The 18,415-nt window shown below is 45.9% G+C and overlaps 1 protein-coding gene across 1 annotated transcript in view; it reads left to right on the top strand.

Moving 5' to 3' along the window:
* DOCK2 (dedicator of cytokinesis 2) overlaps positions 1-18,415 on the top strand; it is a 407,160-nt gene that overhangs the window by 366,900 nt on the left and 21,845 nt on the right. The window contains exons 36-42 of the mRNA XM_027605817.2: positions 1,385-1,425; positions 4,694-4,784; positions 5,651-5,770; positions 9,576-9,665; positions 11,387-11,491; positions 13,543-13,684; positions 18,237-18,318. Coding sequence (XP_027461618.1) covers positions 1,385-1,425; positions 4,694-4,784; positions 5,651-5,770; positions 9,576-9,665; positions 11,387-11,491; positions 13,543-13,684; positions 18,237-18,318 — 671 coding nt within the window. The remainder of the gene's footprint in view (positions 1-1,384; positions 1,426-4,693; positions 4,785-5,650; positions 5,771-9,575; positions 9,666-11,386; positions 11,492-13,542; positions 13,685-18,236; positions 18,319-18,415) is intronic.

The raw sequence follows: 18,415 nt of genomic DNA, 5'->3' as shown, positions 1-18,415 counted from the left end.
GCTCTTAACCCCTACACCACATGACCTGCCAAGGGCCAACTCCTGCAAAGTCTCCCTTCATATGTCCTGCCATACGGTCATAAGACAGGTAATAGCAGCCCCAGCATTTCACACCATCGCATCAGCCCACCATAAAGTAGTTTAAATGAATGACGCTGGCCGCAAGACCATGTGGTCTACCCATCACACCAGTGCCCCCTGCCATGCTCAATGCTCCAGCAACATAAACCTTGTCCTATAGTTCCTTTGTGTGGCCCCTGTTTACCCTAAGTGGACTCCCCTCTTAACAGCCTAGATATTGCCATTGATTTTCTGAAATGCTAAGGGGAGTTTAAAAATCCTGATTACAGCAGAAAGGAATTCACTGCTAATAACCCCACCAGGTCCCAATTTATGTAAAGAGCAGGAAGAGGGGTTTTCCAGGAGTTTAGCACTTTCTCTCTATGGAGAGACAGAAGTTCGTTGAAGAAAATGACCTTCAACCGTCAGACTCTGACCAGGGAGAGAGTTTGGGACAGACAGCCATTAGACCCTGCTAGCTTTTGGTGTGGCATAAACATGGCATCAGGAAGGAGGACAGGGAGAGGGTGTCAGGGGGGCTGAGGTCTCGTGTGGCTTTGCCACCCACTAACTGTGTACCCTGGGACACATCACCTCACACTCTCTGAGCCTCTGGTGCACGTGGGTACATGGGGTTAAACCAGGGTCTTCTCAATGTATGGCTCATGGGTCAGACCATGACTTCGTGGCCCGGAACTCGTAAGGACTCATTTACAAATGCATGAGATTAGGATCTCTGGTGGTGGAGCCCAGGACCACTACTAGTATAAATGACCCCTGAGCTTGAGTTGGGCTTCCTAGGTATTGCCAAGTTTAAGTGTTTTTGCCTGTGGAGTCTCATCGTAACTCCTCATACTGCTGTACCAATAGGGGTTATGATCCATTATTCTCCTTGGGATCTATTACTATTCCTATTACTCTGATTACTGCTATTACCCTGAGTCCAACCAGCTCCATCTCAGTAGTAGGTCTGAGCTTGTCAGCATCAAGCTGGGCTGCCTTTTGTTGTAGACTCCATCAAAGTGGACTGCTTCAATCTTGACAGCCCCTCCCAGTGCAGCAAATAGCTCAACTTCGCCCCTAGTATATGATGGTTGAGGTACCCCCTCTGTCCCTTTACAGTCTAAGGATCAGGGAAGTGACTTTCAAGGCAGAATCTCTTAAGAAGGGTGTTTGATACATTCAGGAAAATAAATTTTGTGCTCCCATCTCAGGGTCCCCAGATAGTAAACAGCAGTCTTCCTCACATCTCCTTCACTCTACCCTCTACCCCTGCCGCTCTGCAAAGAAAAACACTCATCACTGTTTTTCCTCCACTACCTAGAATTTCTACAAAGATAACAATCGGGAAGAGATGTACATAAGGTAAGATTTTTATTTTCTAAAACCCAGACCTGCTGTGTCATTCTCCTGCTCTGTATCCATCGATGGCTCCCCACTGCCTTCAGGATAAAATTTAAACTTATCTTCTTAACACTAGGTCCCTCTGTGTTCTGATTCCTATCAATCTTTCCAGATTCAATTCCTTTCATTTTCCTGTAAGCAGCCCCCCCATACTACTTGGACTTCTGTGGCCTGCCATACTGTTTTGCTGTGTCCACAGACCACACTTTCCTTAACCCACCTTGCGGACAGCTGGTGAATTGCATCTACGTTTGTTGAAGGTGGGCACATGAGGCCCAAGTCCAGGGTTTATGAAGCCTGTAGTTAGACCATTGGCCAGCCCAATTTCAAAGGGAGAAAAATACCAAGATGCATGATACCTGCTTCCTTGTAGGCATTTAAAAGATATTTATTTGACTATATCACGAAGCGGGGGGGGGGAGGGGGGGGCGGTTGGAGGACATTAGCCTGGAGCAAAAAACTCCCTTGTCAATTTTTCTCAGAATCTCATATTTTTTTCTCCAAATTTTTTTTACTGTTATTTTTACTCATTACAAAAATAATGCATACTTATTACCAAAACAACAGCAACAAAAAAACTCATAAAATATAGACAAAAACAAAAGAAATGACATAAACTCCCATAATCCATACATATTCTCAGACCCTTTTATATTTATATATAGATAGAATTCTATGCCTGCATATTTTTTACAAAAATGAGATCATATTGCTCATAATTTATTCTTTGCTTGACAAGAATTCCATGTCAACAGATGAATTTCAACATCATTTTTAATGAAACTATAAAATTCTCTTTCCAGAATATACTGTAATTTATATAGCCAATCCTATATTGTTGAACATTTAGGTTGTTTCCAACTTTTTTCTATCATAAATAGCATAACGACAAAATTCTTGGATGTATGTCTTATGTGTCCAAGATATATCTTGTGCGTATCCTCATGAGACAAGAGTCCACAAAGAGAAATTGACCAGAAGGTTAACAAACATTTTCAAGTCTTTTGACCCATTCTGTCAAAGGCCAGAGACTCCAAGTCTGAACTTACTCTGCTATTATTGCAGATATTTTTAGGTACCTAGTTTAGCATTATTCCAGGAATAAGAACTATCATTTGGATAAAAGATAATTCCATAGGCTGTCCTAAGCTGAGATAGTATTTATAACATCGCTAGACAGGACTTATTATAGTAGTGTAAAGCTTTGGAGTCCAAAGGGCCTGGGGTCTTCACCTTGTCTTCTCGGTGACCCTGGATAAGATCACTCAGTCTCTCTGGGCTGAGGTTTCCCCTTATAGAATGTTTCCATTCTACCTTCTGCTTTTAGGATTAAATGAGATGCTATAGGTAAAGTGTCTAGCACATGGATCCATCCCTCCAACCTCTTTTTTCTCCTTCCCATTTTAGAAACACAGATGGTGAGCCCCAGATCTCCATAAGCTCTGGAGATTTGAGTTCTGTTGTAATCTAGGAAAACCGCATTTGCCTAAACCAAACAATGTAACAGGATATAGTCTGGAAACCTGTTCTGTTTGGCAGGCATAGTATTTAAAAACATTTTTAAATTGGTTGCCAAAATTTTAAAATCTGGAGATTTTACATAAAAATAAAAATTTCCCTCTTCTAAAAAACTCAGAAGTTGTGGCAACACTGAGCCTTCCTCCTGTCCTGACAAAATTGGAGTACTCTGGTCATGACATTGTCCCCATTCCCCATTGAACTTCACTGTGCCTATCTCACTCAAGCTGCCCATCTGGCCTGTGTAGCTGTTGAGTTTGAAATCCCTGGTCAGGTCTATCAGGGTGTTTTCCTTTGGGCTCGATAGTAGATCACCAAATCCTTGAGTTGGCAAAGGAGAGGAGAGGGTGCCTTAGTTGATCAGGGAGCTGAAAGTTGTAGGAAATCTGTCCCTCTGGCTGCTCTCTTAAAGGTTTTTGGACCCAGCTATCTAGGGATTTAAGGGACCAAGGATGGGCAGGAGGATATAAGGTAGGGTTCAGCTATGTACATAGAAAACCTCTAAAGAAACCTATAGAAACCTCTAAAGATAGAACACATGCTCAACACTCCCTGCATGCAAACCACATGTAATTTCACTGATAACTCTGATTGATGAGAAGAAAGGTGAGGGACAAGAATGGAATGGCCATGACTATAGAGGCAGAAATTGCTGATGTTGAAACCCAGTTCTACCTATTTCTTGCTCTGTCTACTTTAACATAAATCTCTGTTTTCTTATTTATAAAAGGATGATTGGAAGGATGAATATAACATATAAAGTACCCATTTGTTGGATGAATGAATGAGCAAATCTTTCTACCCGGGATGCTCATCCCTCATTCTTCCCCTTACTTTTAGATCCTAGCCTAACTGCCATGCAATGGAAATTTTCTAGAAGTCCCTCCTCACCCCACCTGGATGAATCCTGTTCTCATAGTACCACAGACCTCTCCTTCACAACATAGATCACAACTGTATTTTTACAATGTAGAGTCATCCCAGGGTTCAGTACTGGAACCTCACATTGCAAAGGGAGAGAAGGAAGGAATGTGGTTATGGTTGAATAGTATATTCTCCCTACTGACAACTCAAGGTCTCTACATGAATATCCAATCTTGAGGCCCTGATCCACTTCCTTTTCTTACCAGAAAATACACTTCTTTTATACCAAGAGAATACTGAAAACAGGGTAAGAGCTATCCTTTATAGTGCTATTGCTTGTTCATGCTCCTGGAATGGTACAATGTTCAGAGTACAGACTCTGGAGACAATGAGCCTGGATCATGTTCCAGATCTTCCAATCATTAGCACAAGACTTCTGTGAGTTATTCATTTCCTCTTCCTTAATTTTCCTTACTTGTCATATTGCATTGGCCAGGCTCTTCAGTATCAAGTTGCATACTGCCTGGGATGATACTTAACTTCTCTAGGCCATAGTTTTCTCATCTGGAAGTGGGGATTCTCAACAAACCCATCTCCCAGGGTTGCCATGAGGATTAAATGATCTAAGGCTTTTGAAATACTTGGCATGGTACCTGTCACACACGAAGTATCCCACCAACTCTTAAGGGCTGCTGTCATCACCCACGTAGGGGGAGCTGATTATCAGAGATGGAGGACTCCTTTGTGATGCTAAGAGGTGCCAAGTTGTTCTGTCTGAGTCCCACCTGGCCCTACCTCCTGCCTCCTTATTACTGAACCTGGTAACCTAGCATATTTCCCTGCACAGATACCTGTACAAACTCCGTGATCTTCACTTGGATTGTGACAATTACACAGAGGCGGCCTACACACTCCTTCTCCACACCTGGCTTCTCAAGGTACTGCCTATCTGGTGAAAGTGATCTGTGCTAGGATCTCTATGGGGCCCTCACAGCATATTAAAGAGTTAAGAAAGAAAGAGAGAAAGGAATAAAAGAGAGAAAGAGAGGTAGAAGGTGAGAGAGAAAGAGAAAGAAAGGAAGGGAAGAGATGGAAAGGAAAAGAAAGGGAAGGGAAGGGGAGGGGAGGGGAGGGGAGGGGAGGGGAGGGGAGGGGAGGGAAGGGAAAGGAAAGGAAAGGAAAGGAAAGGAAAGGAAAGGAAAGGAAAGGAAAGGAAAGGAAAGGAAAGAAAGGAAAGGAAAGGAAAGGAAAGGAAGAAGAATTGTCCAATAAATTTTGTTTTGCTGTGTCCCCAAACTCTTGACCTGGCCAGTAACTTTTCTGCACTTCTTTGCCTGCTCACGTAAGGTTTCAATTGACTTTCACATTTAGCAACAACAATAACCCCCTGAGATATGTTTTACAGTTTTATATAACATCCAAATGTCAACTATAAATCATTAGCATGCCCAGTGAGCTGTTCTCCTTCTCTTGAAAACAGTATTGTAACTGGACGGCATCTAAAGGATTTCCTTTGGCTTTTGGAATAGCTGGGATCGTCTTATAGGGGTTCAGAGAAAATCCCTACAAACCATACACATGAGCCAAGAGAGAGTCAAATAAGCGCCATTTGGCAAAAATCAGGAGGCACTTCCCAAATGGATACTGCAGCCCCGCATCTCTCTGACTGCCCACTGACAGCCGGGGTGGTGGGCAAGCTGGCAGGGGTATTGGCAGGGCTTCCTCCTGCTTCTCCTTAGTGAGGAAGACACCTGCCTTTGGCTGCCTCTCAGGCCTGATGACTCCATGTGTCTTCTCTCCTCAGTGGTCAGATGAGCAGTGTGCCTCGCAAGTCATGCAGACAGGCCAGCAGCACCCCCAGACTCACCGACAGCTGAAGGAGACGCTCTATGAGATCATCATAGGCTACTTTGACAAAGGAAAGGTAATTTGTCCCTGTCCTTCCTCTCTCTGTGGGGACCTTAGCAATGGGGAAGGGTGGTTCCTTCCTATACTCTGCACCCCATCCATCTACAGGTCTGGGCAACTCTCCCTCCCAATTCTAAGTCTGATCGCTTGGCTCCACCTTCTCACCACCTCGATTCAAGGCCTCATCATTGTTTGCTCGGGTTCTCAGTGGGTTCAAAGCAATCTGCCTGCTTTCTCTATTGCCTCCAACAGATCTTCCTTCATACAGGAAATGGGGATCACAAAAAATACATTGGATCTCACCATTCTCTTGCTTACAACCATCTCCATGGCTTCCCCATTCCACTAGAATGATTACACAATCCTGCTTGTGACCTGTGAGGGCCCACCCGAGCTGTTCTCTGACTGCTTCTCTCATTTCATCCCTGCCAGCGCTCACATGTTGTATGCCAAGCTCCTTTTCACATCAGGGTCTTTGCACTTGCTTTTCCCACCTTAGAACATTTTTCCTCCATAGCTTTCCATGGCAGGCCCCTTCTCACAGCTCGGAACTTTGCTCAGACATCATGTCCTCAAAGACATCTTCCCTGACCAACCTAGACAAAACAGCATTTAGAATGCCATATACACAGAGAGTTGTCTTGTCTGCTGCTGAATGCCCAGGGGCTAGCACAGAGCCTGACATACAGGGCCAAATAAATATATGTTGAGTAAGTAAATCAGTTGCACAACTGAATAACACTGATCAACATTTAAAGATCATCATTGATCTTTAAACAGCAAGGATAAAATATCTGGTTGTGTTTGGTTAGGAGATTAGTCAGAACAACTGCTACCCATCTCCCAGTCTGCAGCAGAGCTTCAAGAAGCACCAACCCAAATGCAACTGTCATCCTGTAAGAGATGTGGCAATGTGGGCTAACTGCTCTGGCTCTGGAGCCAGCCTGGTTTCAAACCTTGCTCCTCTACTACCTACAGTTCTCTTGACCTCTTAGGGACTCCAATTCCCACCCAAGATAGTGATACTAATCGTATGTACTTCCTAGTGATGCTGTGAAAATTAGGTGAGAGAGTGCATGTGGAACACCTAGCAGAAGACCTGGTACATAGTCCTATCTTCTTAAATTTTAGCTCTCATCCTTCCCCTCCTCTGCCTTCAAGGCCCCAGTGAATGGGCCACTTCCTCCATGAAACCTTTCCTGAGTCCTCCAGCTTACTTAGAGCCCTGGCTCTCCTCTGAATTACAAGGTCTCTTACAACTTATCAGGACATAATTTAATGGACTTGATTTGGGTCTGTTCTGTCACGGCAGTTCATTGTATCTGTCTTAGCCTGATCTCCCCACCTTCCCTGGAAAGACAAAATGAGGTAATGTCTGTGGAAGAGCTTATAAATTCCCAGGAGCTGAGCAGTTCAAGAACGCTGTTTTTATAATTTACAATTATAAGCCTCTTGAGGGCAGAGAGTCTGCCATTGCTGGAACCTCCTGCCCTACTTGCATCAAGTCAGAGCTCACTATTTGTGTGCAGCTGATTCGGTCCATCACAGTGTGAAGGCCCCAAAAGGACATGCTGAGCTTTGTCCTCTGCAAAGTATCCAGTTCAACTCACCCTGTGCTGAGCAGAGAGGAAAAAGACATCATCCCTCATCTCTAGCTGCTTATCATCTAGTTGGCAAAACAGATGTGCCAATCATGATCTTTTTTTGCATATTACCCTTGATGTTGTACAATAATGGAGGGTGAGGGAGGGAAAGGTAGTGCCAAGGTACTTTGGGAGCAGAGAGGAGAGAACAGATGGGTACAGCTCACTCTGATAGCCACTGCTGTGGAAGCTTCCAGAATGAAGCCCAAACTCTTTAGCATCCCTTTACCTTCCTTTCCCCATACCTCCCCTCATGGAGATTTATTGCTCCAGACCCACACAATGGCTTTCTACTCCGTAAGTCCACCTGTCAATACTTGGTGGACTCCTCTATAGCCCTCAAAACCCAACGTTCACATCTATTTATGTGTATGCTTTACCCACTAATGTTTCATGGAAGAAGAGACTGTTGTCCATACTTATGTCTGTTCCGTCACTGTATACCATATCATGCCTAGAAACGAGCAGGGGCACCAAAGTTAATGTACGAGATTCAGAAGTCCCAGTGACACTATGGGCAAACTCAGGAGGAAATCCTAAGGTATCTGACTCCCACCCACCCACCCCCCGGCCCCTTAGTGGTCTCTTAACACACGGAGAGAGCATTTCTGTCATATTATGGTGGGAAGTTGGCAAATACCTACACATGAGCCAAACAGGCCTCTGACCCAGCCCAGGGACTTTACCACCATCTTCTTGTCAGGCTGAAGAGAGGAAAAGCCCCAGCCCAGTTGGGCCTGTGGACTTGGTTCCTCCTGGTACATAAAGCATTTTTATGCTGCTCGCTAAGTTGTCCATGGGTTTACAGCCATGGCTCCTCCACTCGGCACTTGCTTTTATTTATTTTTATGCTTGGATGCAAAGAGAGCATTTTTGCTACAAAGCACACACTATATTTTGGCAACCTCCCCTCTCTCCTTCCCACTTCCCCTAGCTTCTCCATTTAGATGCATTTTCCATTTTAAACTGAATATGAAATGGGATGGGTGTCCCTTGAGACTGCCAGATCTCCAGCCCACTCTGCATCTCCTCCGCCTCTCTGCAGAGGCTCCCGACCCCCTTCAGTCTAAGATGGAAGGATGATTGGATTCAGCCTAAAACAGAGCAGAGGAAAAGGAAAATCCCCTATATCCAGGGTTTGTTTTTTCAGAAAGTTTTTTTTCAAGTGGAAAAGACCTATTTACAAAAAGTTCTTTTTTTAAAAAAAGATTTTATTTATTTATTTAACACAGAGAGAGAGAGAGAGAGAGAGAGGGAGGGAGAGCAAGCACAAGCAGGAGGAATGATAGGCATGGGGGAAGCAGGCTCCCTTCTGAGCAAGGAGCCTGATGTGGGGCTCGATCCCAGGACCCTGGGATCATGACCTGAGCTAAAGGCAGCCATTTAATGGACTGAGCCACCCAGGCACCCCAAAAAGTTCTTTTTTTTAAGAGAGGGTTGGGGGGCAGATGGAGAGGAAGAGAGAGAATTTTAACCAGGCATCATGGCCAGTGTGGAACTCAACATGGGTCTCAATCTCACGACCCTGAGATCATGACCTGAGCTGAAATCAGTAGTTAGACGCTTAACCAACGGAGCCATCCAGGTGCCCCTTACAAAAAGTTCTAATCACTCTTTTTATACCCTAGTACCAGCTCCATCTCCACCTCTCTGCAGCCTCCTCCCCACTCATACACTCCAAATAACCCCATTAAGAAGTGACAGGTATAAAATTTCAGTTATACAAGATGAATAAGTTCTAGAGACCTGCTGTACAATGTTAGATCTATGGTTGACAATCCTCAGGTCACACCCAGGTGTGCATTCTAGCCCAGCTTTTGGTTGGGCATGTGACCTGGGACAGTGTTTCTGCTGTCTGAACTTCCATTTCTCACCTGGGAAACGTGAATGTTACCAGTTACCTCCCAGAGCAGTTGTGAAGACATAGAGGGCATGCAAATAAAGCATTTAGCTTCATCTCTGGCTGCTCCATTATTTGTCACAAAACCAGAGTGAGGGGCAGAGGAAGGGTCATGCTCTCTGGGAAGTACCTGGCTCCCTGTGTGTGGGGCCGGGCCTGGGTCTGAGTGAGGCTTGCAGTGAAGTCCCAGAGGCAAGCTGCCTCAAGTCCCTTCCTCAGCAAGCGTTCTGCAAGCCTGGAGGTATCTCCTAACCTTTGTGTCCATGACCTTCCTATAGATGTGGGAAGAGGCTATCAGTCTGTGCAAGGAACTGGCAGAACAGTACGAGATGGAGATCTTCGATTATGAGCTCCTGAGCCAGAACTTGGTAAGGCTGGGTGCCCAGGGCCTCGGGCTCCCCAAAGAGGCTGGGGAGAGGAAGTGGGAGGCCAGGTGGGGTCAAGACAGCAGAAAAGGACTGGAAGTAGGGCCTGAGCTGAGGAAGGCTGCTGAAAGCCTTCCTTCCAGTTGGGAGTATTTCCAGAGGGAGGTATTCTGGGAAAACTCATCAGCAACAGTTTCCCGAATGGAGTGGTACGTACGCTGTTGCATACCCAATAAACACTGTGCTACATTTGCAGTAACATCCCCACAAATCACTAAGCCGATTAAATAAAAGCACAAATTTGTGCTTTCTGATTAACAGATAAATCACATTAAAACGCTCCCCATCTGGCCATTCCCCATTAGTTCCTCGGTGCTGGTGATTTGGTGGGGGTAAGTGGAAAGTGGGGGAAGCCAGCCTAACCTGCTCAGGCTGCAGATGCCAGGGCTTGGAGAGGAGGTGGCCTCTGCAGGGAAAGCGCCGAACATTTTGGCTGCTCCTACCACTTGTACACCTCCCACATATTTCCTGGTCACCTCAGAGCCAGGCCCCGGTGCCCATCTTAGCCTATTTTGACAGGCCAGTCCAGCTGTGTCCAGGAAACTCTAAAATGAGAGTCAGAATATGGAGAGATGGTTTATTGCTTCTTGCGGGGGGGGGATGGGTATTGAGAACAATGTTCTTGTTAAAAACAACTGAGCTGTTAGCTGTTTGTACTGTGTGTAAGATATGATGCAAACACACATGTAGTCACACCAAGAGACACTGATATCTACCCCACACATACATCCACATAGACGTTTGCAGACATGGAGACACACACACCTTCTAAACATGTGCATTCATGTGCTTGCTCAAACACACACACACATACACACAGAGTGCACATTCATGCACACACAGGCGCACACATACATCCCATACACATTTGTATACACAGGTACATACACACAATACACACTCATTTGTACACATGCACACACACATATGCACACATGTATACACAACACGCACACGGTGCACATGTACTCATACATGGTACACATGTATGCACACAGGGCACACGCACGCATGGTGCACGCGTGTGCGCACGTGGCACACATGCACACACATGTGCGATACATGTGGTACACACGTACAGACGTGGTGCACATGTATGCACGCACATGGTACACATGTGTTTGTGTGCGCACACAGCACACATGTATGCACACATGCACACACAGGTACACTTGCGTGCGTGCACATATGCACACACAGTACAGATTCATGTCCCTGCTGTACGTGCACATCCATGCTCTGAGGCTTGTGCTGCACAGGCTTGTGTCCACACACATTTCTCTCTCATAAACACATGCCTCGTGTGCATGGAGGAGGGAGCAGCATGGCGACGGGGGCTCTGGACAGCTGGCTGGATTCAGCTCCATACTTACTAGCTACACTATGAGACACCATTTCTTTCCCTGCAAGACAGAGGTACGAGACTTGTCACAAGGATGAGGCAAGTAAGTGATGAGCTTGTACAGGTGGAGTGACCAACATGGAACCTGGTATAGGGTAAATACAGCTACTGCTGTGATGATTACAGACACACCTGCGGATATGCAAACGTGTGCACTGGGCATCAGGGTATAATGATCGTGTCTCAAGTGGGGCCTCTCTGAGCTGAACGTGCCCTCGATACACATCTATGTTGTTATGAGCTGTGAGTTTTCTCCTTCCAGATCCAGCAGGCAAAATTCTATGAAAACATCATGAAAATCCTCAGGCCCAAGCCAGACTACTTTGCCGTCGGATACTACGGCCAGGGATTTCCCTCCTTTCTGCGGGTGAGTGTGCTGGTGACGGAGACCCAGGCCAGGGACCTAGGGCCTCTCAGCTGTCACTTTGTGCTTCAAGGATCCGCTTATACCCAGGCTCTGTGCTCTCCTCCTGAGTGCTGCCCTCCCCCCAGCACACGCCCAGTCCCCTCCATCATCACCACCCTCAGCCACCCCATGTTTCTCTAGATATGCAGCAACCAGAGCTGCCCTGCAAAGTGATAGCTCCCCATCCCTGAGTGAGGTCTTCAAGGAGAGCCAGAGGACCTCAGCTACCCAGCAGGCATTGCGGGGCACCAGTTCTCAGACACTTTGGGCTCAGGAATCTCTTTTCTCTCTGAAAAATTATTGAGGTCTTCCATGAACTTTTGTATTTATAAGTTCTGTCTACATCTACCATACTCAAAATTAAAATGAAGAAAATTTTGAATGATTTATCTTTGTATTTAAAAATAATAATTAACCTCTCGTGTGTTAGCATAACTTGTATCTTTATGAAGAATACTGTATGTTTTCCCATATTTTCCCATAAAAACATATGCCAACAGTGAGATTATTTCATATTTCTGCAGGTCTTTTTAATGTTTAGATTAAGAGAGGATAGCTAGGTTCTTATACCGGCTTCTGCATTCAGTCTGTCATGATAATACACATCATGCAGGCTCTGGAAAATTCTACTGTACATCTGAGAGAATGAGAGTAAGAAAGGCAAAATACCAGCTGTCCATTATTTTGAAGAGTGTTCCCTGGTCTTATGAGGTCCTGAAAGTGTCCTAGAAACCCTCAGCGGTCTCTGGAGCATACTTTCTGAACCAGAGTTTTCGTGGAATATTCACTGATCATGTAGAGAGTTGGACTAGGTCAGCTATAGGCTTCCTTCCTATAGGACTCCTTCCAGTGAGGCTATGGTTCAGTTCTGAGGTCAGGGAGGTACAAAAGAAACTGCAAATCTGATCTCTAACCTTGCTTGATTTACAATGCACTCGAGGAGCTAAGTCTCTCGCGGTAACCAGTCAGTGTGGAAGTCAGAGTGAGCTCATAGGAGTGAGCACCATAGCCTGCAGAAGAGGTAGATAGTAAGGCTTTCCTCAGTGGAACAGAGGGGGCTTCCCAAACCTGACTGTTCATCAGAACCCCCTGAGGAGCTTGTTAAAAATACATGTTTCTGGATCCTACTACCATAGATCCCATTTCAGCAGGTCTGGAGCAAGGCCTGGGGAGCTGAACTTCTAGAAGTCTCCGAGGCCCATCTGATAATCCCCCAGATTTGAAAACACTGATATGCAGAGGTGACAGTTGTGGATTTGGACTGAAGAACTTCCAGGCCATTAGACATGGCACAGATGGTACAGATACGTTCTAGAACAGGGTTTCTCAACCTCAGCTCTAGTGACATTTTAGACCAGGTTATTCTTCGTTATGGGGGCTGTCATCTGCATTGAAGGACATTTAGTAGCATCCTGGGCCTCTACCCACTGGGTTCCAGTAGCTTTCCCTCCCCCAAGCTGTGACAACCAAAAATATTTCCAGACATTGCCAGTATCCCTTAGGAGGCAAAATCACCCCCTGTTTGAAAACTACTGATTTAGAGGAGGCTAACATGGTCAGAGAAGGATAAAGAGTGTATTTCTATGGATCTAGAGCCAGGAGCCATGTGATGAAGGACCTGAATGCTGGGACTTTCCATCCTGCAGGCCCAGCCCACATGACCCATGAAAGGCAGGAGGGACGTGTTGTGGTCATGTAAACAGAAGAGCAGGTGTAACACATTGAAAGCCGAGTGAGGAGTAATTCTGAAAGCTGTACATAGGGCAGTCTGAAAAAGTTCTCAACATCTGTGATCCCCTCTCCTTTTAGAATCAATCTTTTTAAAGAAGTGGTGTGGCCAGCTAGGTCTGTGAGCTGAGTTTCTCCTTGCTGCGGTGGGTCAGCAGAAAGGAGAGAGATCTATAGGAGGTCACCATAGCTCTGTGCTCATGTCACAAGCCTCCTAGCTTTGCTTATATCATGTTCTCCAAGCCTGGGCCCTGAGATCTCTGTTGGGTGTCATTTCTCTGCAGAACAAAGTATTCATCTACCGAGGGAAGGAGTATGAGCGGAGAGAAGATTTCCAGATGCAGCTGATGAGCCAGTTCCCCAATGCGGAGAAGATGAACACAACCTCTGCCCCTGGAGACGATGTGAAGAATGCCCCAGGCCAGTGTATCCTTGGAGAATGGCCCAACCAGGGGCCAGGCAGAGGCAGCTCTGCTGGGACTTTAGCCCACAGACCCCCACCTTAGAGCTTAGAGCTGCTGCCAGAATCATTGCTGTGGTGCCAATTTTAGTGTCCAGTGTGGGATCCAAAGAATCCATCTCAGGAAACTAAACGTTGCATTCATTGATCAATACACTCATTCATTCATTCTCATAATGAATACTATCAAGCCCTGACTGTGCCGATCATTGTGCAGCGTGCTGAAGATCACATTCACAAGGTGGTCCTACCTTCAGGGAGCTTACAGTCTAGCAAGTAAAAGAGACACCAAACAACTAATTGCACCATTAAATGTGTTTACAAAAATGGGATTAATGCCAAGAGGAAGCCATGCAGGACACTGTGATCGGGAGGGCAGAGAAGGCTTTCTTGAGGAAGGTAATATTTAAGGTTAGCAACCCACCAGAGGTCAGTGGGAGGCAGGGAGAATGGCCCAGACAGAGGTAAGGACCATCATGTGCCCGGGCCTCGAGTGGGAAAGAGCACGGCAGGTTCCAAGATCGGAAATAGTGCCACATTGCTCTTACAATAAGATTAAAACTACTGCGCGAGGCCAGTGGGCTGCCCGCCATCTGACCCCTGCCTGCCTCTCCAATGTCATTGCCCCCTCCCCGTGATTCCTTCCCTCTCTTGTGCCCCTCTGGCCACAGCGGCCTCATTTCTGTTGCCTAAACACACCTACCTGGTTCCCCCTAGGCCTGTGCATCTTCTGTCCCCTCCGTGTGTCATGCCCTTCCCCTCGCTCCTTTTTCACCCATCAGATACTAACTTGGTGTCACCTCCTGGAAGAGACTCTCCTGGTCACTTATCTAAAGTTGCCTCTTCTGAGCTCTTCATAAGCCTCGTATCTCAAACCCTGTTTGTTTTCTTTAGAAAGTTGATCCCAATCTGCTATCTTTTGTGCTTTTTAAAGGTCCACATAAACTAGACTGTAAGCTTTGGGAGGGCAGAGGCCTGCACTGCCTTGCTCACTGCAGTAACCCCCACCCCCAACCTGCCTCGGTGCATAAAGCTAACACTGAGAAAGTTCTTGTTGATTAATAGAAAGACAAGGGAAATAAGAGAGAAAGAAAAGAGAGATAGACAAATAGGGACTAGAAGGAGGGAAGGACCCAGGGAGGAAGCCAGCTCACTGGAGTCCGCAAAGAAGGGCACAGGAGACACGAGATGATGCCAGGGAGGTTGGATCAGTGGTGGTGTTTGTAGGGCCGGGAGCTGACACCGGGCAGGAGGCAGGACTCCCGGGGGCAGGACCTCCAGGGAGGTTGGATCAGTGGTGGTGTTTGTAGGGCCGGGAGCTGACACCGGGCAGGAGGCAGGACTCCCTAGGAGCAGGCAGACAGCTGAGTGGAGATGCACTCACCCAACCTGGCTCCCCACACTGTACCCAGCAGCACAAATTAAGTTACAGCCTTTAAAATGGGGTTGACAGGTTGCATGGCTGGTCTTCTAAGTCTGCCGAACCTTAATCCAAATATTTTTCCCTTGGGTGATAAATATTCATCTGTAACCTTTTCATTATGCTCACCTGCCCTTCATGCCTGCTCTACCATGGTATTTGTGAGAGGAAATGCAACTAGTCCTGGAGCTGACTGGTTACAAATGTGATTTTGGTTACAGACAAGACAGGAGATTAGTGCTAAGGCCCTTCTTAAGTGGACTCCTGGTGTTGAATAGCTCTGTAGTCTTGTAGCTTGGGGCGGAGGGAGAGCATGTGTTATGGGGCCATCTCATCATATGTGGGCATGATTCAGTGCCAGGAATCAGGTGGAAAAGGAAAAAGGGCTGACAATTGCTAAATGTCCTCTTCATGCCATGCATGAGATTGAGTGCTTTGTAAACATTATTTCTTTAACCCCATAAAACTCTATAAGATGGGTATTATTTTTGTCATATGTCATAGGGAAGGAATGTGTAGGGCAGAGAGGTAAAGTAGTTTTCCTAGGGTCGCGAACCTAGTTAGTGATAGAGGGAACATCTGAACTCTAAGATCTATCTCAAAGTCTGTATTCTTTCTATAATGCCATTACTTTCATCAAGATTCATGAAGAGAATGTTCTTTATTAACTGTTCACCATGCACCAGGCATTTTTCATGCATTGTTTCATTTTAGCCTTATAGTAATCCTATGAGTTGGGGATTATTACTCTCTGTATTTTGCAAATAAGAAAACCAAGGCTCAAAAACTGTAAGCAGCTTACACAAGGTCCTGGGAACTGATAGAGCTAGGATTTGAACTCAGGTCTGCTTATTGCCAAAATCTGAGTTCTTAATGCTCTGCTCTCTTACCTTCTCTAGTGGAGCTGACAAGCAGCTTGGAAGGTGACATATCTCATGTCTTTTCATTTAAGTATCAAGTGGGGGAAGACATCTGAAGCAAAGGCCTCTTAGTTGAGTGTCTCCTATCTCCCACCTTCCCCCTGCCCAGAACTTGGGGTCACAGTTCCATGTATAGATTCAACATGTGGTGGACAGTCTAACCATGCATCCTCCTGGACACGATTTGAGGGCTCTAGTGTCACTCGCTTCTCTAGGACAGGTTTGGATTCTCCTCTTGGACCAAGGCCAATTGCTAAGATCAGTAAATATGACCTAAAACCTTGTCTAAAACAAGGGTTAGCAAATTTCTCTGTAAAGGACCAGATAGGAAATATTTTAGTCTTTGCCGGCTATGTGGTCTCTATGTCATAACTACTCGACTCTGTGGCTATAGTGGGAGAACAGCCAAGGATAATACCTAAATGGATTAGTGTGGAAACCAAAGTGGTTTCCCTCTCAGAGAAGGCTGTTGGCTGTATGGCTTGAGAAAGAGAATGGTTTTCCTGAATATTACAGAAATCCTTCCAGTGAGGCTTGGCATTGTGTTCTCTCTCTCTCTCTCTCTCTCTCTCTTTCTCTCTGAGGGACTCTCATTTAATGTGGAAATATTCTCCAGAGGTAAAACAATTAAATCCCCAGCATATTAGTATGGACTGAGTTTATCAGACGGGAACAATTGAATTTAACTTGGAATTATATTTTAGCCATTTCTTCTGTGTGAAAGAATCATAGCCTCTACCATCAGAAAGCTCCCAGTGTGGTGGGGAGGGCTTGGGAGGAGAGGAAGACAGGGAGCTAGAGAGTTAAGAGTCCGAAGTATAGGCAAAACGCCGTGGAGAGTCAAAGGAAGGAACGGACGCCTGACTGGGGTGAACTGAACACTCACGGAGCCTGCCGTGTATGGCATTCGCCTCAAGGGCTCACAGGGAGAGGCGTGATGGGAGAAAATATTTCAAGGAAAGGGCATAGAAGAATCTTTGGGGTAGCCAGAGATAATGGTGGGACGTGGATTGGGGTCATATTAGAGTAACTTTGAATGCCAATAAGAGGAGTTTGTGATTCCTTAGTTGGCAGAAATCGCAGGTTCGGGAGAGAGTTTTTGGAGTTATGGTGGTCATTGGGTAGAATGAAGGGATGAGGGTACTTGGATACCTGAAGAAGAGAGATGAGTAAAGGAGACATGGAAGGCAGAGGAAGGGAAGGAGGAACCAGGGAACAGGACCAGTGATGACTGGTTTTGTTTATTTGGATTGCCATGTTATCAGCTTAAAATGAATAAAGGTCTAGAATAGGCAAATAATGCTCCCACTGCCTGTGCCTGTGGCAGGCATCGCTAATCAATCATAGACCCATTTCCCACTGAACCCGGACACAGCCTTACAATCCTGCCACAGGCAGGTACTTTCAAGTTTTCAGAGTTGGAATGCAAAATGATATCTCTTTGCATGCTCTAAAGCCATGCTTCTCAAACTTAAGGATGCATATGTATCACCTGAAGATCTTAAGAAACTACAGACACTGATTCAGTAGGTCTCAGGTAGGGCTTGGGACGCACCATCTCTAACAAGCCTCCGGGTGATGTGATGCTGCTGGGCAAAGGACCACACTGGAGTCTGGAGTCAGTGAACCCCGAGTAGGGGGTTAACAGTCCCAAATACAAACCTCTGTTCTGTTCTCACAAGCTGTGTGACCTTCAACAATTAGTTTTGCTTCTTTGACCTTGATGTCCTCATCTATGAAAGGGGGACGACTTACATTAATAACACTGCTCAGTGGAATTGGTGAGATGAAAGGAGACCATGGGGAGATGTGCTCTGTAATTGATTGAGAACTATAAATTCATTAGATGGTATTACTGTTAATATAGAAATGGTGGTGATGATGATGATGATGATGATGATGATGTTGATGATGATGATTCAGGACCACTAACCAACTGTTAGCAGGGCCTGAGCCCTGGGATAAGGTTGCAAGTGACAGGCAGTTCTGTTGAGGACCAAGGTGACTACTAACTTTTCATTAGGACCTAGCTGGCAGCCGGCAACCTGAGGTCAGTCATTCAATAAAACTTGGCCTCAGAAGGGCTATCCTGGCAGGTTTCACCTGGGGACCTGCTATATTTGGAACGGTCCCCACAGCCCACAACATGGTGTGAGCCCTTAACAGCAGGAATCCCAGATATCCAGTGTTTCACTGTCCAGCCGGTCTTGGATGAACACCCAAGGTTCAAGAATAAACCAGTGCCTGACCAGATAATAAAGTAAGACCCACAGTTCATTGGAAGGAGGGATGGGGAAGAAAATCCCATGGGGCCGCCAAGCTGAGCTTGTGGCCGGACAGGCCCTGGTGCCTTTCCA

The sequence above is a fragment of the Zalophus californianus genome, chromosome 5 (assembly GCF_009762305.2).
Source record: "Zalophus californianus isolate mZalCal1 chromosome 5, mZalCal1.pri.v2, whole genome shotgun sequence".
NCBI lineage: Eukaryota > Metazoa > Chordata > Mammalia > Carnivora > Otariidae > Zalophus > Zalophus californianus.
This window is presented reverse-complemented; position numbering and strand designations above follow the sequence as displayed.